At 36.0% G+C, this 27,788-nt stretch overlaps 1 protein-coding gene and 1 long non-coding RNA gene across 6 annotated transcripts in view; one reads left to right on the top strand and one right to left on the bottom strand.

Annotated features, from left to right (window-relative positions):
- The window catches only part of LOC111774762 (uncharacterized), a 42,616-nt gene extending 23,119 nt beyond the window's left edge, over positions 1-19,497 (top strand). The window contains exons 3-4 of one of the 2 annotated variants that reach the window (XR_002810005.2): positions 15,115-15,330; positions 19,173-19,497. This is a non-coding gene — a long non-coding RNA (uncharacterized lncRNA). Of the gene's footprint in view, positions 1-923; positions 1,537-15,114; positions 15,331-19,172 lie in introns of those variants that run through there. The other variant, XR_002810006.2, reaches the window with a different exon arrangement.
- CCDC102B (coiled-coil domain containing 102B) overlaps positions 1-27,788 on the bottom strand; it is a 281,568-nt gene that overhangs the window by 52,797 nt on the left and 200,983 nt on the right. For 2 of the 4 annotated variants that reach the window (XR_011441604.1, XR_011441603.1), the window contains exons 7-8: positions 12,549-12,719; positions 10,688-11,147 (exon numbers count right to left, since the gene is read on the bottom strand). Coding sequence is in view for 2 of the 4 variants with exons in the window: in XM_023647965.2 (XP_023503733.1) it covers positions 12,549-12,719 (171 nt within the window). In the remaining 2 variants the exon portion in view is untranslated. The remainder of the gene's footprint in view (positions 1-10,687; positions 11,148-12,548; positions 12,720-27,788) is intronic. The other 2 variants (XM_023647965.2, XM_070275826.1) reach the window with 1 other exon arrangement.

Genomic DNA, 27,788 nt, shown 5'->3' with positions numbered 1-27,788 from the left:
CCTAAGCTAATCAGTTTCTTTAAACAAAAAAATCTCTGTCTGTGCGTTATTATTTATAGCTTTCACCAAAAATAAAATATTTCCTGCTTGCTAAAGCAATAAAATGTGTAGCTATAGTAAGAACATAGATTTTATATCATTAGGAGATGACTATAAAAGCAAATGTCGTATACACTCACATAGAAGCTCACCTGCTCTCAACACTGCCAAGCCTTAATAGCATTGAACAGTCATAGCCACAGCAATAGTCTTCCTTGGCCTTAAGGTAGGTGCCAGAGTCTCTCATGGCATCTTGCCTCTGAGCTCTGGATCCAGTTTCTTTAACTCTATTTCCTAATGAACGACATGGTCCCTTTGCTCTCCAAAGTAGTCTTTTGTTGTGGTTTTAAGGTTTCTGCCAATGTCTTTGTCTAATTCTATTCTGTTTCTTTAAAACAAATGAGTGTACATATGTTCCTTGGCTATTATATTAATCTACTCTAAACTGCTGGATCTTTTTTCACACTATTAGAATTTATCTTTATGTATTAATACTTCCTTTCTATTACAAGCCAGATTACCTATTTACAACACCTCTAATAAGATTTCTCTTCTCTCTTTTCCTTTCCCTTTGGTGTCCATTCGTGGGAAATTGGCTTCTACTCCATGAATAATACTCCATCTTACCTCGTGTAAGAGGTAAGAGCCTCAAGCTCATAAATGTGCCACAAATTCTACATGCTTGAGGTTTCTTCCACCCTGCCCTGACTACCTCACACACCTGTTTTCTGTTGCCTGGCTTCTGGCTCCAGGACATTTGACTGCTGACTTCAGATAGTTATGCTCAGCTCTGGCCTTTGGCAACCTCAGAACCAGTTGTACCTTGACTCTTGCAATCCAAAAATGACTCTCCTCACCCTTGCTGGTCTGCCCCCATTTTCTAGGAAATCTACTCTGAGGATCTGGAATTCCCTTAATTACAAGACCCACAGAAGATAGAGGACATCACAAAAGAGATATCCAAATGTTTCCTAACGATGACAACTGCACTTATTTTCCATGTTTTTTAACTTTGTTCCTCCACACCTGATATGGTGACAGACAAAAACCTAACTACTTTCAATCTATATGAAGTAACATAGGTTAATTTAACAGACTGTTATGTTTTCTAAGCAATTACCATTTATGCGGACAATTGTTTGTAATAGAAATTGTGGAAGAATGTATGTGCATACACATATATACATATTTATTCACACACATAAAATATGTAGTTATACTTTTAACACAAATTTATAATTCCATATTTTTAATATAAAGTCTGATTCCTGAAGACTTATTTGCAAAATCACGACTCAATACAAATTAATAGAATAAATACCTATTCTCTTTCCCCTCGGTGTATTTTTCAAGTTGATTTATGTTTCCACTTCAGACCATGGAAGATAGCTCTTTAGATTGCAATTAGGGTGCATGTTATCTATAATTCTTTCCTATTTCCAATGTGTTCTTTGGTAGTAGATGTACAGAAGAATTAAATAGCATTTTAAGCCTAAAGTGTCATTTTTTTGTATTTCCATGGCAACTGACATCAACACAACAAAACCACTTTTTCCATGACAATTTTGTCTGCCTGTGTAAGTGGTTTAAAATAATATTTATCTTATCAATACATATTGTTTAAAAATATTGCTATAAACCTTTATAATAACTATATAATGTTTATTCAATACTTCAAAAATATTTGAGCTTTTCTTAAAATTCTCAGTGTTACTGACTGATACAGGGGAAACCAAATACAGTCACCCCTCGGAATCCAAGTGGGATTGGTTCCAGGGACATTCTCCCTCCCTGCCACCCCAGTGCCAAAATCCCCGGATGCTTGTGTCTTAGCTCTCCATACCGCAAATCCCTGGGATGGCGGAATCCTCGGCTGTGGAACCTGAGGGTACAGGAGGGGTGCAGGCGATTGTACTTATAAATGTCTACTGTAGAAAACATGTATCATATGCTTGTAACTATTATTCTGATACCTTTATTCAAATATAATTAGCCCAATTTCTACATAATTCAAAAGTATAAAATTAGTTATGTTTATTCATCTTGAATCAAAAAACCTACTCACTCATTTTCCCTCCACAGAAAAGTTGATCTGTTTGTTGCATCAACTGATAATTTTTGCCAACATAAATTTTAGTCTTGTATCTGTAGTTATTAAGTCAAAATGCATCAAATTACAAATAAAATTTTAAATATATCTAATTGTGTGGTTTATATTTATCATCTGATTTTTCTTTTCTTTTTTTTTGGTTTGAGGAAGATTAGCCCTGAGCTAACATCTGCTGCCAATCCTCCTCTTTTTGCTGAGGAAGACTGGCCCTGAGCTAACATCTGTGCCCATCTTCCTCTACTTTATATGTGGGACGCCTACCACAGCATGGCGTGCCAACCAGTGCCACATCTGCACCTGAGATCCAAATTGGCAAACCCCAGGCCACCAAAGCAGAATGTGCACACTTAACCACTGTGCCACCGGGCTGGCCCATATCATCTGATTTTTCAACTACAGTAGAGCCACACAAATGAATAGTTATGGATCTGGCATATATATATTTTTTTTAAATTTCAAAAGTTTTCAATTTTATTGTAGCGGAATGCAGAAATGACTCATCTAAGAGTTTCATAGCCTTAGAGCTCTGAGGGTTTAAATGTAGTCATTGCTTTCTTAATAGTTTCAGTTTGAGGAACCCTAAAAAAAATTTAACTTTCTACATTACAGTAGTTCCCCCTTATTTGGGGGATAGGTTCCAAGACTCCCAGTGGAGGCCTGAAACTGCAGATAGTACCGAAACTTACATTTACTATGTTTTTTCCTATACATACCCACCTATGGGAAAGTTTAATTTATAATTTAGGCACAGTAAAAGATTAATAATAACTAATAATAAAACACAACAATTACAACAAGATACTATGATAAAAGTTACCATAGATCTTAGCAACCTCAGCATATGGTTTTTTCTTTCCTTATTAAGTAGAGAACTTTCACCGTTTCACTTAAAGGAAGCACTTTATGGCTTCTCTTTGGCATATCTTAATTGCCAGCATCGCTGCTATTGAGCTTTGGGGCCACTATTAAATAAAATAAGGGTGACTTGAACACAAGGACTGCCTGTCGTCATGATGGTTGGATAACTGAGATGGCTACTAAGTGACTAATGGGCAGGTAGTATCTGGATACATTGGACAAGGGGATGATTCATGTCCCGGGCGGGATGGAGTGGGATGGCGTGAGATTTCATCATGCTACTCTGAACAGCACATAATTTAAAACTTATGAGTTGTTTATTTCTGGAATTTTCCGTTTAATATTTTCAGATTGCAGGTAAGTGAAACCATGGAGAATTAAACCACAAATAAGGAGGGACTACTGTAGTCAGGTAGCCAAATTATCCTGTAATAAATGACGTGTCTGACAAATCTTCAAAAAAGACAGAATTTCAAATATTACTGGTGAAAACTAGTAATATGATTCTTATTTTAGAAAGTTAGAAAACATAGAAATCTAAAAATATAAGTCCACCTGACATTTTTCTTCTCAACATAATTTTAATAACTTAAAAAGTCACTCTTTCCCATTATCATATATTGCATATAAAAAAAATTTGAGAAAGAATTTTACTTCCTTAAACAAAATAAAATGTCCCTTGTTTTATCTTCTTGGGACAGCATTTGAAATATTTTACTATTGAACTCAATTCTTATTTTTGCATGAAGAGTACATTCTAATTAGAGCAAAAAAAATATTGTCCCTGAGTGTTCCCTTTGATGTGGCTCACCAGGAAGTTGAAACACCAATCATTTATCAAGATGTTTAGTAATCCAACATGGAAGCCAAGATTCTAAATAAAACTTTCTCTTTAAATTTTCATTTGCAGGGAAAAATAGTTCTATGCACATAAGTATTGTCCTCATTGTGTAAAGAATATGATAATGTATAAAAACAGGATATGTTTTTAACATATATTTCAGTGCTTGAGCTGGTATCTTAGCTCTTCTCCCATCTGTGACTATGGTCATGTCATTTACTTAAATCTCAAATTTCTATAATTACTGTAATTACGATACCTAATTTCAGGGTTATAGTAAGACTTACATGAGATAATAATATAATTATATTAATATTTATATTAATAAATCACTATAATAGCCAACATTTAAACTTTATAATAAAGATTAGATAAAATATAACATTATATGTTAAATATTGGAACATTCAATTAAGCATTGTTATATACTGTGAGATTGAATTAAATGCTGAACATTCAACCCGAGACCTAGTTAGATAAATTATGCATAAATTTTCATATTTAAACATAGAGTGTTTCTTTACTTCCCTCAAAGGTTTCATTAAATCCACTACGCACATTTTAATGATTGAATGTATGGAATCCCGCTCATTCTTCTTCATTTTATAGGTGAGGAAAGTGTCTCCCAGAGTGGTGAAATGATTAGCCGAGATCACACCAGTGAATGCACAAACCAGAGGTTACTTCCTGATCAGACTCCTTTCCTTTATCTTGCCCACTACACCAAACATTGTGTCAAAACTTCAGAAGCTAGGTTGAAATTACATTTTTCACCTGCCTCTTCTAACATTACTCAGTCATAGTCAGAGATCAGAAAGATATTACTTTCTAAAAAGTCTCCAGCTTCTCTGTTTTCACTAATCACGGTTTTTAAGATCCCTCGGCATTATGATGTCTTCGCGGAATCTGCTGTAAAGTAGAGCACCCCATGGTGCATGTCCACAGAGTTGATCCCTCTGCTCTCCCAGTGACCAAAGGCCCGGATGCATCCATCTGTCAGCCTCAGACCCAATCCTGCAGCAAATATCCTGTACCCACCCTCTCATGGATCTATATGAGAAGTTCCCTGGGCTACAGACCAGGAACAGGGTGAACATTAATTAAAAGACATACACACAAAACGAAGGACACAGTGTGTGAAAACACATTTGAACAAAAAGATACACAAAATCTCATTGAAATGGCTGCACGTGGAAGAAGGGCATGGGACTGAGATGTGAATATAAAAGGGAATATATAAATAAAGAGAATGGATTGGCACGGAAGAATGAATGCGCCCAGGAATAAGTGAGATTAACTCAACTCTCAGCACCAGAGCACCGAAGAGAGAAAAAGAAAGAAAACAAAAGAAGAAAGATATTTTTCTTTACTGAGTTTTCTATTGGCTTTTTTCCCCTAATATAATGAGGTCTATGTCTCTTCCATCATTTTTCAGAGCATAAATGAGTGGACAACAACAGAGCTGGATGAAGAGAGGGAATAAAATATCAGATACTGTTAAATACACATATAAAAAGGCTAAAGGGCGGTGGTCTAATAAATGCTGCTAGAGTTAAGAGGAAAAGCTAACAAACGATCACGGGCTAAACCTTTCCACATAACCTGTCCCTGAAACATCTTGATTTTACTCAGCCCCTATCTGAGGCTACATTTTCAACTCACACTCAATGCATAAAAGTTTTAGCTGAGAATACAGCACACACGTTGGGTTTGGTTTGTCATCAAATTCTGAGGCGGAGCAGAAGTGCTAGACAAGGGAGGCGGTTGGTGAAGTGAAGAGAAAGCAAAGACGTGGTAAATGACTGCAGGAAATGATAACCTTCCAATTAGCCACGGAAGTGGGAATGAAATTATTACAATGATTTAGATTAGAAATATAGAGAGACCAGGTTGCTGGACTTCTGTTTACGTTGTTGTTGTGTCCCTGATGTCTTCATCATGGAGACGTCTGAGACAGCTCTACTGAATGCTGGCACTGTTAGAGGCACAGACTGCGCCGGTCCTTGCCCATAGACTCCAGTTGGGGTGTCAGACAATAAATAATTAAAACAAACACATAATTACAAATAGCCATTAAGCCTTGGAAGGAAAAGAAACATGGCAAATTGTTTCTGGACATCCTCTGAATACCACAGTCTTGACATTTATTTTGTTATGTTTAACTTCGTATATTTATTTTTGAATATCCCCTGCTCCACTAAAAATCTCTTCTTGGGAGTAACTCAAGTATATTCTAACATCTAACATAGAAGTTAGGAAGCAATAAATATTAAATGAACTGGGCTGGTTTTTACAGTTCAGTTTGAATCCTGGGTCTCTGGTCACGGCTGTGTCCCCATGTGAACCAGCAGCTGGCCTCTTTCTTTGTTATTTCTTTTTAATGTTACCTGAAACACTTACCACATCTTTTTCATAGATAAATGTGAATTTCAGTCTACCACTATTCTCACAATCTTAAAATTACCAGGGTGTAAACTAATGAAATTTTAAGAAAATATATTTAGGGCTAGGAAAGGATTTCTGAGTCCTTCTAAATAAAGACTTGCTTAAAAATCAGCAGTTAATTTAGATAATTAATGTTCTGTAGGTTTAACCAAAGTGTCTCTCACATTCATCATTGCTGATGACATCAGACTTGAAAAGATTCACCTTTGTGACACCAGAGGCATTAACATGTGAGGCCAGAATTAGCTAAGCTGTAATAATAAAGTGATAATTGCAAAGTGTAAAGCCACACCGACAATGCATTTAGCAAAACACTAACACTTTTGGTGTGAACTTACAGTGTTCACTAGTATCTTACTCTTTCCATTTGCTTAAGTGATTTTTCACCTTTTGAATTTCAAAACTAGAAGACGTTATATTAATTAATTTTGCATTGTACCATACTAACAGGTACCAATTACAATGGAATACGAGCCTCTTTTTGGCAGCGTCATTTTGTTTATCCTCTACCTATACTGTTATCACAAATATATGTGTTCAATGGAGACCGAAGCTATGAATCTGAGACTCAATGGTGGCAGCCTTTTCTTATTAGATCAGTGGTTCTGACCTTTGGCAAGGCATTAGAATCATTTAGGAGCTTTAAAAAAATGCTAATGGACAGGGCCCACCCATAACAATGGACTCAGATTCTGGAGGTGAGACTTGAATATTAGTATTTTTTTAAATCTTCCAAAGTGTTTCTATTGTGTAGCCAGGTTACAAAATCGTTGCATTAGGCTTTACCCCTCATGGTGGAAATATATTTTATGTATGTCTTTAATCTTGTACCTCGAGTTCTACTGAGGACCTAGATCAATAAATGTCAGCTCAATGAAGAAATCGATGAATTACTTAAAGCAAGAATGTCATCTTAAAGTTAGGCAATTCTTCCTCCCTTGACTATCGAGCCTTTACTTTTTAGTTACTATACGGTAACTCTCATCCTCTGTAGTTTGCTTTGTGAATTATAGGCATCTCTAGGCTAGGCTTACTTTACCTCTGATTTACTTCTCTTTTAAATGTTCACTGAATATTTCGAAAGTCCTCTTATTTACAGAAGCTATTACTAAACATAAACACAGAGAACAAGTCCAGAGTAAATATTGAATTACACTCAGGGAAAAGAGTTCAACATAAGGAAGAAACTGAAATGAAAAGTAAACCCAATGAACAACTCAGCAAACTGAGTGATTAAACACTTGTTAATTTTATAAATAAATCATTTGAGGTTTAACTCACTTTCACATTTCACATCAGTTAAGGTGCAGTTAAGATTTTGTATTAGATGACTATCAATATTTCCACAATTTGACCTATCATTGAGAAGCATAGAAAATTGGTAATACTCTATATGTAAAGAGCCGTATTATATTCATATCCTTTAACCAATCATTCCACTTAGAAAACTTTTTTCCAGTGGAAAAAAAAAAGGTCTGTACATCAAAGTATTCACAGTAGAGGTATGTTGGGAGAGCAAAATCCAAGTGATCTTTAATAAGGGACGATTGGTTGATTAAATAAATTTATATCCAAGGAAATAAATATTACACCTCTCTTGAAAGACCAACTATGAAAACTACATAGCAACATGAAAATTGGTTATGGTAATTGATAAATTTGTAAATAATGACTGCAATTATGCATAAAAGTGCCTAGGTGTTTGAAGTCCATATACCAAAGTAATATGATACCACAGTGGGGTGATAGTTGAATTTTTCCCTCGATTTTTCCTTTTTTATGTGATGTGGTGTTGCGTTACCAAATTTAAAATATCCTTTGGCAAACCTTTTCTCATTCTGTCCTTTATCCTTCCTGACACTAGTTCTACAGTGCAGAGCAGCCACAGGTCTTAGTAATCATTTATATTCTACTCCATGCTTCCTAAGTACTAGGGAGGCAGAAACTCTGGAGTTCAGTTTACACATGTTCTGTCTCGACCAACTTTGCTTATTGCATTATTATATTATTTATTAGACTTTTCCCACCATATTTATTAAAGCAGCCAATTATTTTGGTATTTTAATGTGGATACACTATATGTAATTGGTCCTGCACTATGGTAATGAAGTCTTAATTAAATTTTGCCATTATATAATGTAATACATATTCACAGAAAGACTTCAATGAAATGATGAGAAAAGAACGTTTAACTTCTAACAAATATACATCAAATTAGATTTTTTGGTGTGTCAATTGCTTGAAGAAAAGCATCTCATCCAAAAAAGAAATTTTTTAATTTGCTTATTTCTTTAATTAGACTCTGGGTTTTCTCTTATGGGCTCCAAATATCTATTCTCTCTACAGTATAGAGGATTAATATCTCATTTTCATTTATTTAAAATCTGTTGGCTTGTAGGAGTTAGAAAATTTGTATTTGACAGTTCCAATTAAACATTAATTTCAACTAATTGCAATTTGAGCAATTTGCTACTATGAAATTAAAAAGTTGAGCAGTGAAACTGACAGAATTTTCTTTGCTTCTCAATGATAAGTCAAATTGTGGAAATGTTGACTGCTATCTAATGCAAAATCTTATTTCTGTCAGGAATATTTTCATTTGCAGCCATCAAAATCAGTGATGACCTTTAATCAGAGAAAACTGAAGATGTGACAACTGCAATCAAATAATCCAGATTACAATCCCATATAAATTGATAGTGCTTTGGGTGAGTCCTCTCTGTTGATCAACTGATTGGATGTAGAGGTGCAGAACATTGAAATATTTTGTGTGTTGAACGTATATTTCAAAGCATCTATTTATAGACTTCGAATATAAAACATACCCAAATACTTCTGCACATGGAGCTATGGTTCCAAAAGATTCTGTTTTAAAGCCACACAAATTCCATTTGTGAAGCAAGTCACAGGACTGTGCCCATCATTCATGCTTGGAAACTATATTCTTCCCACAGAAAATGGCAGCAAATATTAAAAGACACGCATGCTCACACACTCACTCATTCACACTCTCACCTACAGTATAACACAGCCCATCCTCTTGGTTACAAACTATTTGTCTTCCTCCTTTCTTTGTTCAAAAATTTTCACCCTTTCCCCAAGAGAAGTTCCCCAAGTGACTTTCCAATGACAGCATAGGTCTCAAAGTCAAAGATCTCGTGATAATATTTACATCAGATCTCAATATGTCTTCTCTTGCTCCAGAAATCTATGTGCTCAAAAGACAAGTAATTTACAACCCCCTGCACACCCAATATTCTGTAGTGAAACTAGGAGAATAAAATTGCAATAAAACTTCCATATAGAAAAAGAAATAGAAAATATTTACGAAATCTTAACCTGGCAGATGTTGCAAGGAACTTCTGTTCTGCCCAAGGGGGATGTTCCTTTCTTTACCTCAGGTTCTGCTCCCTGAAAATAGTTGCCTATCTGTAGTTTTCTATGGTCCTTGGCTTTGCTCTCTAGGAAGCCCTTCTTTTTTTGTCCATATTTGAATATGGCAATGGGCGTTATTCCCTCTCAGGGTGTAGACGGCATATTCAGCCAGCTCCCTGTCCATGGAAGTTGGGAGGAATGAAGGATCCTTTCAAATCTTAAGAAACCAGTCTCTTTCGTCCCAAGCTGGAAACTCATTTGCCAGTATAACTTTCACAAAAACTTAATAGTCTTTATTCTATTTGATTCCGGTAAATTACACAGGTCAACTATCACATCTGCAATTCTTTTGGAGACATTCCATTGTCACTGAGCTACCTGCAGTTACCCAGAATTCGTGAGATGTTCTGGTAGAGCCATAATCATGCTCCTTTCCCTGTGCCACGTTGTTTAAAGAATTTACAGGGAACAACCATAGTAGATTAGGAAGTTTTAACAACAGGCTTAATGGCCACATCATTGATTTGGTCCTTGCCAGAAAGCTCAACTTTAATTTATATCTATGTTTCAAAGGCATCCTCCACTTTATATTTTACTATTTGAAAATGAAAGTCAGACCCTGGAAGTCACAGAACTACTTACATTTCTATGTTTCCTTACATATCTCTTTGAAAATTGGCAGTTCTTTTCGGAGTTCATCTTCCTTCCAGGCACTTGTCAAATGGACCAATAGCAAACAAGAAATACCAGTCACATACCTATTCACCTAAAAACCACAAGTTCATGGTCTACACATTTGCTTTCCAAAGTACTATAGGAAATATGTACCAAACTTTTCAAGACTCCGTACAGTGGGTTGCCATCATTCTAGCCCCCAGTAAGTTTTCTCACCACCTACTTTGGGCACGGGAACCGATGTCATACAATTTCAAATTTTGTTGTCATTTAATGACCACATCAGTCAGCTTTAACTGAGTTTTCCTGTAGTAACAAACAAATCCAAAATTTCAGTGGCTTACCACAATAAATCTTGACGTTTTCCCCGTGTGGATCCATTTGTGTCAGCAAAGGCTCTGCTCTATGTCCTCTTCATCAGGATTCATGCTGACTGAATGTCTATTTTGGACATGCTGGCCTCACAACATGAGACACGGCAGAAAAGATATGTGGGGAAAGAGGCACAGCAGAGCCATTTTGGCTCTCAAAGCCCTGATGGTAAGTGGCACACATGGCTTCTGCTCATAAGGCATTGGCAGAGGAAATGTCACATGGCCAAGCCTGATGTTGATGATGTGGGAAGAATAAATCTCCTACACAGGAGGGCAAACAATATGACCATCCTGAAGACCACAGCCATTTAAATTACACGATTGGAGAGCTGAATCAGATCTTTGGAACTACTACTTCATTATCCCTTGAATCTTGCATGGTTTCACCATTTCCCTGCTGATGATTCAGTCACAAGCAATTTCTTAAAGCCTAGAGCGACAAACAGTGATTTATTTACCACCACCTCCAACAAATACTCACATATTAAAACTATTCACAGGAATAATGGCTATGATAAAATAAAAACCTAAAGCCATTCTCTTGAGCCTTTCTACTCAATTCCTCCCTGACTTACTCTTTCACAGTCCAGCCTCACTACACAGGTACATTACTAAAAAGTGCATACATATCTTCATAAAAAGAGACACATCAAGAATGCAATGCCGACAGACAAGTCCACATTACTGGGATCAGGGGACTATGTATAAGCCTAGCTGGTCAAATGATTCTGTATTTACTTGATGCTATTGGAGAAAAGAATCAAGTTTGTTTGACCAGACTAGTTTTAATTAAAAATTAAATCTTAAAATATGGAATGTGTTCTGTTATTGAACCGCCTCTTGGAAACACAATGCCGTTTTCTTCTTCAATTTCCAACTGTTTGGCGTTATCTGGAAACAGTCTTTCTACCAAGGGAACTAATGATTTTTGCCTCAAAAGTTGTCCAACAGGAACAGATGCAGTGATGGGAACGCCATCTGAAGTAACTGCCGCCATGTGGTGACAGTCGCACAATCTCACTGACATTTGAGACGGTTTTTTTAAAAAATGAAGCTCTTTGTTGCTTGTAATTGCAGCTGAAATCACTTCCCTATTGCAGGTGTGCTGTCAGGACATCACAGTGAGGCCTCTGCCTTCCAGAAACCTCTTAAATACTCCATACTCCATTAACAAGTGGACCTTACACAACCAAACAAGAGGCCTGCATTCTTTTAAAGACCAGAGAGCACTGGGGAGAATATATATTGTAATATACAATTGTGATATATATCATACTTCTCTAATATACAGGCCCAAAACAGCAAGCTTTAATGATACCATCCCCATATATAAACACATACACACACACAGGCCCATGATGAAACATGTTTGAAGCTATAGAGTACACATAAAAAATATACTATTAGCACCATAAGGATGAGCGTGTTGTCTATGAAATAGTTTTCTCTTTCCTTACACTTACAATTCTTTTATTTCCTTTTTTTTCTGCTTTCTTTTCTCCCCAAGTGCCCCCAGTACATAGTTGTATATTTTAGTTGTGGGTACTCTAGTTGTGGCGTGTGGGACACCGCCTCAGCATGGCCTGAGTAGCAGTGCCATGTCCTTGTCCTGGATCCGAACTGGCGAAACCCCGGGCTGCTGAAGCAGAGCGTGCAAACCCAACCACTCAGCCACGGGGTCAGCCCCTTATAATTCTTTATTAATTTTAGGGTTTAAAGTGTGAAGTTTTTATCTCAATTAATGTGATATGTTAATAAAGGAGAAAATGCTTCATATATGCTATGACATGCTATTCTGAATCTATCCAGCGTCTGTTCGTTCATGAGATACCTCGTCTTCTTTTTGGATGAGTCCCTGTTTTAGGTCTTCCACTCGCAACCTCAGTTTCTTTGCTTCGGCCTCGCTTTGATCCAGGAGGTTGTTTGCATGAGTCAGTTCTGCTGTTTTTGCCTGGTATTGTCTGCTTAGTTTCTGGTAGGCATGTTGAAGGTCCACCAGTTCCTTTCAAAAGAAAACAGGGATTCCATTATTGATAACTTACTCTGATACAGTCAGAACAACAGTAATTTCTTTTGACAAGGGAGAAAAGCATTTTAGGAAGAATTCCAATGAGGCATCTCTTCATCTGGAGCTCTACATTTCTGCAATTAAATATTATGATTAGCATATAACTGTAGATGGAAGATGTATTTGTATGTGGCTAAAATGGCTAAAACACAATGCAACTCTTTACGTTCTTGAGTGAATGATCCATTTTCCAAGTTATGAAAATTTAGTTTTTATGTATGCTTTCCAAAATGAGAAATAACATATCCACAAATGAAGAATAAAATGTAATAAAAATAAGTGCAAGAAGAGCTATTCATCTGCTAAATCAGCGTGTGCTAAAAGTTAGCAAACTATCTGCTTTTAATAAATAAGTAAATAAATTATTCTTATTGTTTTGGTGAGGAGGATTGGCCCTGAGCTAACATCTGTTGCAATCCTTCTCTGTTTGTTTGAGGAAGATTGTCACTGAGCTAACATCTGTGCCAATCTTCCTCTATTTTATATGTGAGATGCTGCTGCAGCATGGCTTGATGAGCAGTGTGCAGGTCTGTGCCGGGATCTGAACCTGTGAACCCTGAGCCACCAAAGCAAAATGGGGGAACTTAACCACTATACCACTGAGTCAGCTCTTTAATCGTTTGTTTAAGAGAAAAGGTTTTGTGCTGCTGGAATCTTGCTGGGAATGGCATCCTTCTGAAAACACTTGCATCTAGCTCAGAGACCTGGGGTAAGGGGTCCATCCTGAGAAGAAACAAAGTGAATCTATCACAAAATGACTGGATCTCCAGTCAATCTTGTTATACTCAATACCATTCAAGAGATGAATTAACAGGTTATATTAATTGGCCTCAGATTATTAATAATGTAGCTTCTTATTTTTAGTTAAAATTTGCTGTGCAAAATTAAAAGTACTGTCATTGTAGAAAACATCTTTATTAAAACCATAAGAAAAGAATAAGCTCTAGTTCCTCCTAATGTTATAATACTTTAAGAAAATCCAAGGATATTTCTTTAATTTTCCAAAAGATATTGTCATAATACCTTATATATGAAAAATCACACAGAATGGCAGTAGTTAAAAATGTGTAGTTATCTACTTTCAGGACAACTAGTTAGACAATTGGAAATGAAATATGTCCTCACATCTCATACCAATAACAACAACAATAATAGTAAAAATGAATCAGAGATTCAAAAGTAAAAACTAAAAGCCATAAAATATAGGAAAACACTGGAAGAAAATTTTGGATACTGTTTTTTTAAATTACCAAGTAGGGAAAATTTTTCCACGTATGATCAAAAATCATGAGATCGTAAAATGAAAAATTTAATCACAATGAGAATACGTTTTGTGTATAGCAAATAAAGTAGAACGTCCTACATGGAAAATGAAGAAGGACAAGTCTCACTATCTCAAGAGTGATATCAAGTCTGTACAAATTGACTTGTTAGAAAATGTGGAAGGACAGTGTTTACAGGAAAGATAATAGAATCTCTCAAACATTGAAGGTTATTCAGCTTCACTCAAAATAAGAGAAAAATCTTTCCAATTTACGTAATGTTTTTGACATGAAAAAATGTATAGAAGTGGAGAACAGGTTCGTGGCTGCAGGGGGTTAAGGATGTGGGCTAAGAGGAGTCTCAAGAAGGAAGTGGGCATGGCTAATGGCAAATGGGGATCCTTGTCCTGATGAAACATTCTGTGTTTTGACTGTATCAGTGTCAATATCCTGTTCATCATATCCTACACTACCGTGCTCTAGTTTTGTAAGATAAGATCATTGGAGAAACTGGAGAAAGGATGCACAGATCTCTCTGTGTTATTTCTTACAACTGCCTATGAATCTACAATTATCAAAAATAAAAGATTAATTAAAAGAAACACACCAAGATACCATTTCTCATGTCTTCAGACTGGCTAGATTAAGTGTAATAACACAATCTGTTGGTAAAATGTGAAGAAACAGAGATTCATTTATGGAGGAATATTAGCCAAATTCTTTGAAATTAAAATGCGCATAAACTCTGACCCAGCCATTCTGCTTCCAGGAATGTATCCTACAGGTATGCACAAGATTGTGTGAAATGCTGCATGTGTACGGATATTTAGTGCAGCATTAGTTCCGTTTATTAATAGTGAATGATTGGAAACTAATATCCATCATAAGGAGCTGATTAAATAAAAATAATTAAGTAGAATATGGTAGCCTTTTGTATATTGATATAATGATATCTCCAAATATTCTATTAAGTAAATCAAAATGCAAAACAGTGTGAAGAGCACGTTATTATAGGAAAAAAGCTGACGTAAAGTGAATTTTGATATGATATCTTTGGTAACTGGCAGGCTCCTGGCCTCTGTGAAACTCAGAACGCTAATCAGAGCGGTAGAAATCCTGCCGAGGTGGGAAGAAGATGTGGACAGGAGGGCAGAACCTGGTGAGAAAGTGCTGGCCACCACTCCCAGGAAGCCAGGAGGACAATGCAGAGGAAGGCTCCCATGCGGACCAGCCACCACCACCCCTAACATCCAAAGATGCGCCTCCCAGTGTCTCCTGACAATGTGAGTGTCAAATAACTGAGGGATTCCTGGAATCTCACTGCTGTCCTGCAAACCTCAGCCCCTCATAGGAGTCAGATTCACACCCATTGATTCTTAAACCTGAGTAGTGCCCATGGGCAGCTAGGAACACACAGATTTGGACAGGCAGCTAGACCCCAGTGGGCTGGGCCATAGTCCTTTCACTTGCCTCCCAGTAACACTGCACCTCATAGCAGTGTTTTACCAAATTACATCACAAACCACATCTAAAATGCAAACAGATTTCTCCTTTCTTCTCTGCGGAATACAATTTTCAAATGCCAAATTATAGATCTTATTCTTTTACAGAGAGATATGTAATAGGGAACACAATTCTGTTATTTAGAATGACAATAGAGCATTTAATGAAAGATTTTCTTGATTTGTCAAACATAAAGAATTTGCCGCAAAAATAATGCAGAGCTTAATGGAAAAGTTATGACAAATTTGCAAAGTGATGGCTTTTTCTCAGGAGTTATGCACTTAGTTACAACTACTTAAATACCCTTGTGACTTAGCAAAGTTATTTCTCAGATACGTAATGCTGTGTCACTAGGCTTGTACAATTCACTTGGATTGGTTTAGATGTAGTTACCTAAACAAAACAACCTTTGAAAGTGCAGGTAGGAAGGAAGACAGGTGGGAGGAAGAAGAGGGGAAAGGAAAGAAGAAAAGAAGGCAGGAAGCAAAAACACTGTTGTTTGTCAACATAAATTCCACCCCAACCATGTGTCATCCTTGCAGGCAGAGCCCTCGCATTCATGTTCTATTGCTTGGCCATTTGCTCAGGGAAGGTCACTTTATTCTCATGCCCAGGAGACAGATCTGTATTAGTCAAAGTCTGTTCTCCATGAATGGTCCCCACGCCTGTAGCATCCACATCACATGGGACCTCCATCCGAGATCTACTGAATCAGAAACTCAGGGTTTCAGTTCCAGGAACCTTGGCTTGAACAAGGCCTCCAGATGCTTCTGACTCAGTGTAAAGTTTGAGGACCACTAGTATATGCCACTTGTAGTAAGCTTTACCCTTGCCAGGAACTGCTTTAGGAAGATAGATGTAACCTAACTGAGCAATGAAATATAAGAAGTCTCCTTTGGTGGAAGGAGATGACCTAGAAGTTTTTCAGCACTTAAAAAGATGCAAGGAACAATTGGGCCAATAGGAAAATTCTGCTTACACTTGAAGTTGGCAGGCCTGGCCTGGCCATGTTTTGTTACTTGAGAAAATATATCAAATTTTATCTATACCCAAATATATTTTACTTATGTTCATGGGATACCTTTTACTTTCTATTCTAATAAAGACAAAAATTGGATTTCACTTTGGTGAAAATATTATTTCATTAATACAAAGATATTTTAATAAAATCAGTATAGGGTGGAAGGGATTAATGTTAGTCACATACCTACTATACATTAAATTCCTCATATACCTTCTCTCTCTGCTGTATTTTCTATTTTCCCTGTTCAGTCTCGGAGAGGCTATGCAAATTGCTTACAGCCAACCTAGCTGTAAATTACCCCTGCACTTTTCATTTTATCAAAACTATATCCCACAGCTGGCTTTAATCTTGTTATGAGGCCTTATCTCCCAAAACTTCACAAGTTCTTTGACATTTTAATCCATTAATTCACCACCGCCTCCATTTTACTTTCTGGAGAGAGATAGATTTCTTCTTTAATTCTCAAAGATATGACCTTTGCTACTATACACTCATTTTTTGTTATTCTTGTAATGAGATTTCCCCCCAACCAGTTCTTTCTTTAATACATGTTACAGGAAAGGATGAAGGCACTTAGGATCACAAACCATAATCCTATGCATATGTTTGATGCTTTTACCTGAAATCTCAATTTGCACTGTAACTTGCTTATAGACATCCAATTGGGAGGCATCCAAAAGGATGTTCATTTGAGTTAATGACTTCTATTTGAAAAGAAAATTACATGGGTAATAAAGATCCACATGGACTTCTAGAGCAAGCTTATTCTACTATATTTTTAATGGTAGAAATACATAAAACCATGATGTGATATATTTGAATTTTATTTGGGCAGAGAAAAATCCAAATAGAAATTAAAAATACATAAAAAAATACACAGTACTACAGATTATACGTCAGTGTGTAATCCTCCGCAAATCCAAAGCCATAAAACTGAGAAGTAAATATAACTCATAATCCTTTTATAAGTGGATATAAATAATGGTATTGGGCTTTGATATAGAAAATAAACATAGACAATGTGTTTATATACAGATATTTTTGGCAGGATATTAGTTTCTCAAATAGATTGACTCTCTGTTTCTAGTGATGTAAGGGATTTAATCGCAGGGTTTAAATTTTGTATATGGCTTATCAACTCAGCATTAGTGTATACGCTTATAAGTAAAGATAGTGTTTCTACCTAGAATTAATTTTGTAGCTGATAATCAAGTATTGAGGCTTAAATGATTTTGATCGTGCCAAGCTGACAGAACTAAAATATATCTTCTTACAACTTAAAATGACATAATGAGAGGCTAGTACAAATGAATCAAATATATTTATATGCATCTATTTAAAGGAAAAATAAGATTACATACAGGAAATTTAAAAGTATTATTGTATATGCTATTTCTGTTTGTTCACTTTTTTTTTTTTGGAGGAAGATTAGCCCTCAGCCGACTACTGCCGGTCCTCCTCTCTTTGCCGAGGAAGCCTGGCTCTGAGCTAACATCCGTGCCCATCCCCCTCTAGTTTATACGTGGGACGCCTACCACAGCATGGCTGCCAAGCAGTGCCATGTCCGCACCCGGGATCCGAACCAGCGAACCCCAGGCCGCCGAGAAGCGGAACGTGCGAACCTAACCGCTGCGCCACCGGGCCGGCCCCTGTTTGTTCACTTTTTTAAAACATCTAGAGAAAATTAGAAGTTTCTACATCTGTAATTTCAAATGTGCATAACAATAGGGTATTGATATGTAGACAACCTGACATTCACAATATAACATATGGTCCAACTATGTTTAATAGAGAGAAGCACATAGAAAATTGGAAATAACTTGCTCAAGGTCTGTTGATGGCTTTGTTAGACTCCAGCTGTGCGTAATAATGCTATCAACAAGGGCATATTTTCTCTTCTCAAAAGTTGACTCAGATACATTGGATTGTGATCACAAAATCATTTTCTACTTAAATGTGTTAAAGAACTCACAATCTCATCCAAATTAAGCATGTTATAAAAATATCTTGTACCACCTGCCTATTTCTTAGGATAAATGTTAATATCTATCTATCTATCTATCTATATATATAATAATTCTGACCTTAAGAAATACAGAAATTCAAAGGAAAGTATATTTCAACAGGAATAAATTCAGCGTTATTTGTAAACATATTTATAATACTTGGCAACAGATAATAGCTTTAAAATGAGAGCATTTTGGTGGTTTTAAGTAGCATCTTTAGAGTGTTCATTTAATATCTTATATGTTAAAAACAAATTCAGTGATTTTAGTGCTAGCTATAGCTAGCTATAGTTGAGACATCTTCAGTCATGCATTCAACAAGCATTCACTGAGTGTCTGCCATGTGCCAATGACTGGGCTCTGCATGCTATACATAAAAGTAAACGAGGCAGATGTGACCTCTAACCTTATAGAACTTATCAAATTCAGTAGAGGTAATAGATTAAAGACAATAAGCAAGTTTTTCAGTTGTGACAAGTACTAAGAAATAATCAAATGAATTGGTAAGATAAAGGATTGGGAATAAATCATGAGGGGTGGACAAGAAACAAGGATGATCTGGTGCTGAAGGATGTTGTCCTGTGTCTTCCAGATCTGCCTTCAGGATGGGAGGATACGTTCCACCAGCTGCTGGAAATGTTGAGTGATGACAGCCCTTTCCCTTTGGTTGCAAAGAGGCTCCTCCCTAACTCCACATCCCCTTTTTGGAGCAGCGAGTGCATTTTAGAAGTATAAAGAACTGCTCTTCTCACTAATTTGGGACAGCTCCACAGGTCTGGCTCAGCTTCAGAGATTTTCCGAGGATCAGCTGAAGTATTGTTATTATTTCACCCCAGCCCTACTTCTCCCGCTACCCCGTGCTGCCTGTCCCTTTCCCCATAGATGTTGTACTCCCTAATAAACTTCCTGCATGTTGATACCTGTCTCAGAATCTGCTTCCCAGGCAACACAAACTTCAACATCCAGTGCCCCATGGCTGTCATTTGGGGAGATCTACCCTACAGAATTAAATATCGTAGCAAAAAGCAATGGATGAAAAATAGATGATGGAAACTTTATAGAGAAAGAAATGCAAAAAGGGCGCGAAGCCACAATATTGTGTTCACAAATGGTATATATATGTAAATAACCCTAAGTGATTGAAGAATATACTTGAGTTTATTTGGAAAGGAATATTGGAACACAAATTATAAGTTCATCAAATATCATGCTAAGCCACTTGAGACTTAGTCCATAAGCAGAGAATCAGGTTTTTGAGGAAGAACAAAAATATTCCCACCAGAGATTCAAAGATAAATCTGATAAAGAGTGGAGGAAATGAGGCCAGTTAAAAATATATTGCAATGGTCAAGGTGAGAAATTAAGAAACAGTGAACTGGGGTAGGAAAATGTAGATAAATAGCAGTGGAAAATGTTAGAGATGTTTTTGAGGAAGGTTTTACAAATATGTGGTTAGTTCAGGGTAAAGAATAAGTCAAAATTAAATTTGTTTCCTATAAGATTGCAAGGATGTTGCTTAAATTATCTCAGGCAAGAATATTGGCAAAGAGACATGTTTGAGAAACGAGAAGAGCTAAGGAGTTCAACTTTGCCATGTGGTTTCAAGGTATTAGTAGGCCACCTACATGCATATTTATGTCAAGAGATAGGACTTCCCATCAATAAGTCTGAAGATGGCGTTAGTTTCTGGAACCTTCTAGGCAGAGATAATGCTTGACCATGTGTAAAGTGAGTCACATGTGCTAAAGCCTACAGATTGAAAATCAAACTTTAGAGTATGAATTTGTGTTTATTCAAGGCCATAGATAACCAAGCAGTTGACCAAAAAATGTTTGTCAACAATCCACTAATGTTTTATTTAGTCAGTTATGTCTATATTACCAATAATATTCGTTTTGAGAAAATATAGAAAAGCTTCACTAATTTTAATTTCTTTCAAGTCATAGTTTCCTCATGTGTAAAAATGCATATAATAATAGCAACTTTACAGAATTGTAACTTTTAAGTGATACAATATGCGTAAGTCATCTGTGATACATTAATTACACATAACAGATTAATTAGACTGACTGGCTAGAATAGATAGGTTAGTTAGTTAGCTTGCTTTTATCAAATGCAATATTAAGGCTGGGCGTCAGTAACCCAGAGTAGACAGAGCATCTCAGCAAACGCCACCAGGAATGGGGCTCTCTTCATCTTTCTGATTTTCCATTCTTAGCTATACATGGCTTTGCCCTTCAACTTGTTGTATTATAATCACAAAATATCTCCTGAATCTTGCTGAGTCGAAAGTAGGAGGAAAAGGAATTAGGATAAAAGTGGTTTTCTCCTGGTGAGATTTTGCATTTTTGTTGATAAGATAACCTCCCAATGCTATGTTATTCAGGGAAAGAAGGATAGAAAGAAAAACATCATGCAAAATGTTGAGCAGAATATGTAAAAATATATTCAAAACCAGATATGTTATAAACAAACTGAGAAACAACAAAGACTAAAAGAGATTATTAAAGCACAAACAGATTGGGAGAAATGAAAACGTATAAAGAAATGAACTAACAGTAGATTTATAATCTGCAACAGCAAGAAACCTTATTAAATAAAATAATGTCTTCAGTTGCTGAGTAACCTAGAATTCTAAACCCAGCTAAACTAATATGTGAGAGCCAGGGCAAAATCAATTTCAGTTTTAGGCAGAGGCAAGATTTTTCATTCCCATATTATTGATGAAAGAACTCAATAGGATATTCTCCATGAATTCGCCTTTTTACAGTTTGAATTCATCAAATCCTTTCCTGCCTCAGAGTGTTCAGACATGCTTTTCCTTTTGCCTACAAAGACCTTTTGCAACTCCACACTCATGTCACTCTTAATTATCATCCAGGTCGTAGTTTAAATATGATTTCTTCTGAGATGATTTCTTGATTATCCATATGTGAATAATAATCCATTGTACTATTTTGAAATTATCTTTCATATAACCTGTTCATTTCCTTCATAGACTTTATCCCATGTTGAAATTTATACCCATTTATGCATTTATTTAAGATTCTTTTTCCTAATCAGTAAATATTTAATGCATCTATATATGCAAAGCAGAAATAATTTACAGTCATGTGGAAAAATGAAAATTAACCAAACTAGCTGTCAGATCAACAGAAAATTACAGCTCCTCTTGTAGAATTTTGGAAATAATAATGAAAATACTATGAAAACCTTAGAGAAAGAGAGTCAAAGCTGTTGCTAGCAGAAAAGATATGACCTCAATTTAACTACAATAAAAAATGGAGATAGATAGATACAGATATAGATATGTATGTGTGATATATATATCGCAAGCATTCAACTCAAATCGTTGGATAAATATACCAACATTATCTGAAGAAAGGAGAAGGAAAGAATTATAAAAGATAAAAATAATTTATTAAAAACAAATACAGAAAATTGAACTGATGAAGAATTGGTCTGTTGGAAAACAAGCAGAACAATATAAAACAGAAAACCTATCAGTTAGTCTAATGAAGAAAGAAATACCTTGAAAATATACAAAATTGAACACTAACAGACATTTACATGATGTTAATAAAACAGAAGCAGTTCTGGTAAGCCTTGCTTGAGTAGGACACTGTGGCTAGAGTTCCTCCAGCTGATGGAATGTGAAAGGAAGTGGCTTCCATCTCCCCTGGATCTCACAAGTAAGCATCCGGTGGGAACTTCCGTGCTGTCCCTCTTCCTAACCTGTGTGCCTGGAACTGAAGGACTATAAAATGATGAAGCTGAAAGCTGACAAGTATAGATCCCTGAGTCACCACATGGAGAAGAAACACCAAGGAGAGCTTCCAAATGAGCGAAAAAGTAAACTTGTGTGGCTGCAGCGACTGGAGTTTGTTAAAGAAGTCTATCCTTACTAACAGGCTACTACAAGACTAGGTTAAACCTTTCGACATGCCTAAAAAACACCATGATTGACTAATCCATTGGCAATTTTAGTGCACGTCAAAGGTTACTGGTTCTTAGTTTGTGTGTTAATCATTTTTAAATTGACTGTACTCTACAAAAAACACAAAATGATCTGTCTTTGTTTCTCCAATACACCATAAGGACAGGGCTTCTTTTTCTTCTAACTGTATAGTTCACCGATTATCCAAAGTATGTAAAATAATGCCTGGAATATGGAAGGTGCTTAATAAATGATATATGGATCTATGAATAAATACATATACTTACAATATTTCTTATTGAGTGCTTAAGCAAACAATAAAATGTTTGTGCTTTATACAGCATGCAGGCTAGATTGTACAGTATGTGGGCAAAAGGAAGAAGAGATTTCTTTAGAGGGAATGAGGCAGGTCAGCACGGAACTCGTTATTTGAAAGAAAGAAATTAAGAAATGGGTACTTGGTAAATGATAGTAGAATGACAAACATTATATTCGTTTTATTTTCCAGCACCAAATACATCGAACAATTTTTCTCAGGATGATCTCTTTTCCAACTTGCCAGTACATAATTTAATATTATTTTCTAAAACATTGATTATTTTTAGGTTTTTAAACTAACCTTACTCTTCTTAAATTTTAATTCTCTTATCAATTCTCAATTATCTTAATTTTATCATTACCTAAAAAGATATTTTTAAGTCCATGACTGTTTATGAATACCTGAAATAATTATTCTTCTCCAGAGTCCAAAATATAAATAAGGTTTTTAAAATATCTTTTTTAGGTAGAAAACTAAATTAGGATTTTTCAAGTAATAAATAAAAAGAAGAATTATGTTGCTTAAAATATATGCTTTCTGTACATATTTAAATAATCATAAATTGTTGAATTACTACTAAATTATGAGACCATAATAATATTTACTTATAGTTATATATCAACTGCTAATTATTTTTGTCATGTTCTGGAGTTAATTGAAAGACTTAAACTGCTATCTTTGTGGAAAAATATATTGAGACAGATGCTTGGGGGAGTCTATTCTTTCTTACACACATTTTTTTATGGACAGGCTTCCATTAGAAAGCGAAAGGCTGAAGAAAGCACTGAATACAAGAGGACGTGAAGCTGACATATAGGAGGGAGGAAGGTATTACAGCATGTGGGGGAGCTTTTAATAGAGTGAAAAAACAGCAGTAAGAATTGAGGAAAAGTGGGGAGAAGACAAGGTTATGTAGTTGTGGGCAGACGGGTAAAAATCTTAAAATCCTGGTATAAAGAGATTGAAATTCTAATTTGAGTTTTAATGCTGTGAGAGGGGCACATGGAAAGAGAAGGAAAATATTGATCAAGAGAATGAAATAGATACAGTTTCCAAAAGGAAAAATATCTTGTCTCACTTGAATATGTCGTGACAGAAATAAAGAATCCAGTGAGGAGAAAATTACAATACATTTCAACCAGTTAACATATTTCAGTCTGAAACTAACAGGAAAAAACAAAACAAAAAAACAAGAACATGTTTTATCTTACATAATAAATCCAAGAGTAGAATGACTTGACGGTTGATTAATGTGACAGCTCAATAACCTCGTCAAGGACTGGGTTCTCTTCATACTTTTGTGTTGCTAACTTTGGTAACCTGTATTACTTTTCACAAACGTTTGACATTCCTTTCTAAGAGGGTGATTGTCCATCTACTTCCTGTTGAACTCAGGTGTGGCCCTGGGACTTTCTTCGGGCCATGAACTTAAGTAGAAGGAGTGTGGTCACTTCCGGGTATCTGAAGCACGCTGGTTACCATGGCTTCTGTCTTCTGCCTTTGCATTTGTGCTGAAACGAACCCTTTGTTCTCCTGGTCCTCCGTCACTTTGTGTCATTGGAAGGACATGTGAGGTGAACAAGAAACAGACTGTGCACTCTGAAGCCATTGTGCTTTTCAGGCTTCTTGTTGTTGTAGCACATCCCAACCTGTTCTAACCGATAGACTCTTCTTGCTGTGTGGGTTTTTCTTCAGCTGGAAATCACGTGTAGTTATGACAACATCCAGAGGGAAAAGGGAATTCTCTTCCTGTAGGAGCTTCTTAAATGTGAAAAAACCAATTTCTTTTTGTATCTCCCCAGGATTTCACTTCATGTTTAAATGGCTAAAATTGGGTCACATATTAATTCTTATACCCATGACTGATCAAGAATGCAAGTCTACGTGACCAGATTAGATTAAGTACGCTCAGGTCTTGAGGCTGAGGAGAGGCCGCTAAATGAATGTCAGCAAAGCAAGGTGGAGGGAGAGCACATGAAAAATTAGGGTTCCATCAAGAAACGGACAGTGGACAAGGGGCTAGATATTGAGCAACCAAGAACGCCTGCTCTCTGAGGTACCATTTCTCCATGTTTCCTTCCTTCCCTCCTTCTCTCCTTCCCTCTATACCTCTCTGCTTCCCTTGTTCCCTCTTTTCCTCCTTCCCTCTCTCCATTAATTCAACAAATATTTATTGACAATGAGCTATGTACTTGGTAATATGATAAGCACCAATGATAGAAACATAAAACAACCTATAGGCTAGTTTACAGAGAAAATAAAAACCCAGAAAAATTAGATACTCACCTTAGAAAGGACTATGTTAGAGTTTAGTCAATGAAGAGATATACAAAGCAGCAAAAACAGCATGGGGAAATACGGCAATATTTCCCAGAGAAAGGAACATGGAGTCTGACATTTGAGAGTTCAGTAAAAACACTACACGAGGAGGAAAGATTGGAAAAGTTTCTCCAGACAGAAGTATCGGCACATGCCAAGACCGGAAGTGAGGAGGAGCATGGTGGCAAGGTGCATTGTGGAGATGACTGGATGTGTTGAGTGAATAGAACTTCATTCCATGTATTTCTTTTTTCAATTCCCAGAGGACATGTACTATATCCATAGGGAAAAACACATATTCTCGTCACCAATCTCAGACACGTCTACCTACTAACGTGATTTAAAAAACACATTTGAGCTTATTCTGTGTTGATGCACTGCTAGATGCTGGTGGTGTGAACCAAAGAGTCACTGTTTCTACCGTCATGGACAAGGTTTTAAATGCAGGCAACTGAACAAGCAACAGAAACAGAGTTCAGTGAGTACAAGGATATCTGTAACATGGGCACATTTGAAGGTAATATAGGACAAACACAAAAGATTTGAGAAGCCTTAGATGTTCACTAATCACAACACTTACCTAAGAACCTTGCCTCAAAAAACAAAACAAAAACAAAAACCCAGAAAATTCATTTGATTTCATGGCCAATTCAAGATAGAGCTCATATTGCTATTTTCCTTCAAAGTAAAACTTTCTAAAAGAATTTTCTGTAGTTGTTTTGTCTACTTCATCACTAATTATTTCTTTAACTCCTTCCATTATTACTTTTTTACAGGATTCCAGAAAAACTGCTTTTGTCAAGGTCACAAATGGCTTCCAGATAGTCAAACACATTGCTCACCTCCGTGCCTTTATCTAACTTGAACTCTCAACGATGTTCTCTATTTTTTGAGCATCATAATACTATATATATCTATCTCCAATTCAATTGAATACTGAGCCCTAGACTTGTATACTTAACTATCTACTTGATAGCTACATTTGGATGTCTAATAGACATTTTAAATGTAACAAGATTTATTGTACTAATAATTCCCATGAAATGGGAAACTTAACCAACAACTTTTTTGCTACAAACACATGGAAATGTCATTATAACCCAAGAAAGTAAGGAACGGGACCAAGATATAAGCTCTAACATTTAGTGGTTGGATTTTAATGCTCATGTTAGTACAAGAGATGTGCTATTAAGCCAAAGTGAAAGAGCAAGCTCACTTCTCCTCATGACAGAGTATAAACAAATTACCCTCATAAAAAAAAAAATCAAAAATCAAAGTCTAGGGCAGGCACTGATATGAAGGAGCCAGTCGTCACCAAGCTGGAAAATCAACCTAATTGTTGAGTGAAAGCTTTGGAATACATGGAAGAAACAAACCCCAAATGACTCAAGAGCCCAAGGTTTATGGGCCCACAGAAAAATCAACCTGATATGAAACCTAGCTCAAAAACAGTTTCAAATCTTAATATGTAATGATTCAATGTGAAGAGGAGTCAAAAAACACAACAGGAACATTAGCATCTCAAGAACTTGAGCTACAGCAATCTGAAAATGCTACAAAACAATCACAATATCTTTAAAATATAAAAAGGACTATAAATTATAATAAAATAACAGTAACCAGTGAAAACAGAAAGGGCAGATTTGAAAAATAACCAAGTAGAACTTCTTGAAAAGCCAAATAAAGTTCTGGAAATTAAAAAGTCAATGGATGAATTTAAAAGAAGTTTAGATACTACTGAGAAAGAAATTGATTAAGAATCCAGCAGATCAGAATTAAATTAAACAGAATACAGCAAATAATTATGAAGAAATTGTAACTATGATAGAAGGGTTAAAAGACAGATACGGAGGTCCAGACTTGCCTAGCCGACTGTCTACTTGCTATATGCATTATAATAGTGTTTTACAAGCCCACGATGACCAGCCCTCAAGTGCAGCCATCACTGTCACCTACATCCCTTTGGCTACAACTCAGGAACATGATCACCTATAAGTGAAAAGTGACTGGGAAATTCATTCTACCTATGCGCCCAGGAAGAGGAGGAAATAGCTTCTATATCCACCTGCCAGTCTCTGCCAAGAGAACAACCACAATAAAATAGTAAATGTGTGGAAAATTCAAATGACAAATTGTAAAGTTTGATCTACTAGAAAACATATGTGTGGATGTGAGGATGTGTTTATAGATCCCCAAGAAAGAACCAATAAAGAGGGAGCATATTCTTTTTTAAGTATAACATATTTTAGTTAATTGACTATTTACAAAATTGGCGATATACTTGCTCACAAAGGAAGTCTCAACAAATTCCAACAAACTTCTATCTGAACAAATTTCAACAAATTCTAGATGACGGTTTGTACTCACAAAGCAATTAAAGTAGAATTCAATTTTTAAAAAACAGTTTAAAAATTATTTGAAAATTTATGTGAGTTGAAGGAAATCACAATGAAAATTACAAATACAAGTTCTATATATATATACACTGTGCAGGATTCAGCTAGATTAGCATGTAGAGGCCAATTTATAGCATTGGATAGATTTAGTAAATGAAATCAAGATTGAAAATAAATAGCTAAATGAGAAATCATGAAACTTGGGACAGTTGCACAGAATAGATTTTTAAAAATTGA

This window comes from Equus caballus, chromosome 8 (genome assembly GCF_041296265.1).
Source record: "Equus caballus isolate H_3958 breed thoroughbred chromosome 8, TB-T2T, whole genome shotgun sequence".
NCBI classification, from domain to species: Eukaryota; Metazoa; Chordata; class Mammalia; order Perissodactyla; family Equidae; genus Equus; species Equus caballus.
This window is presented reverse-complemented; position numbering and strand designations above follow the sequence as displayed.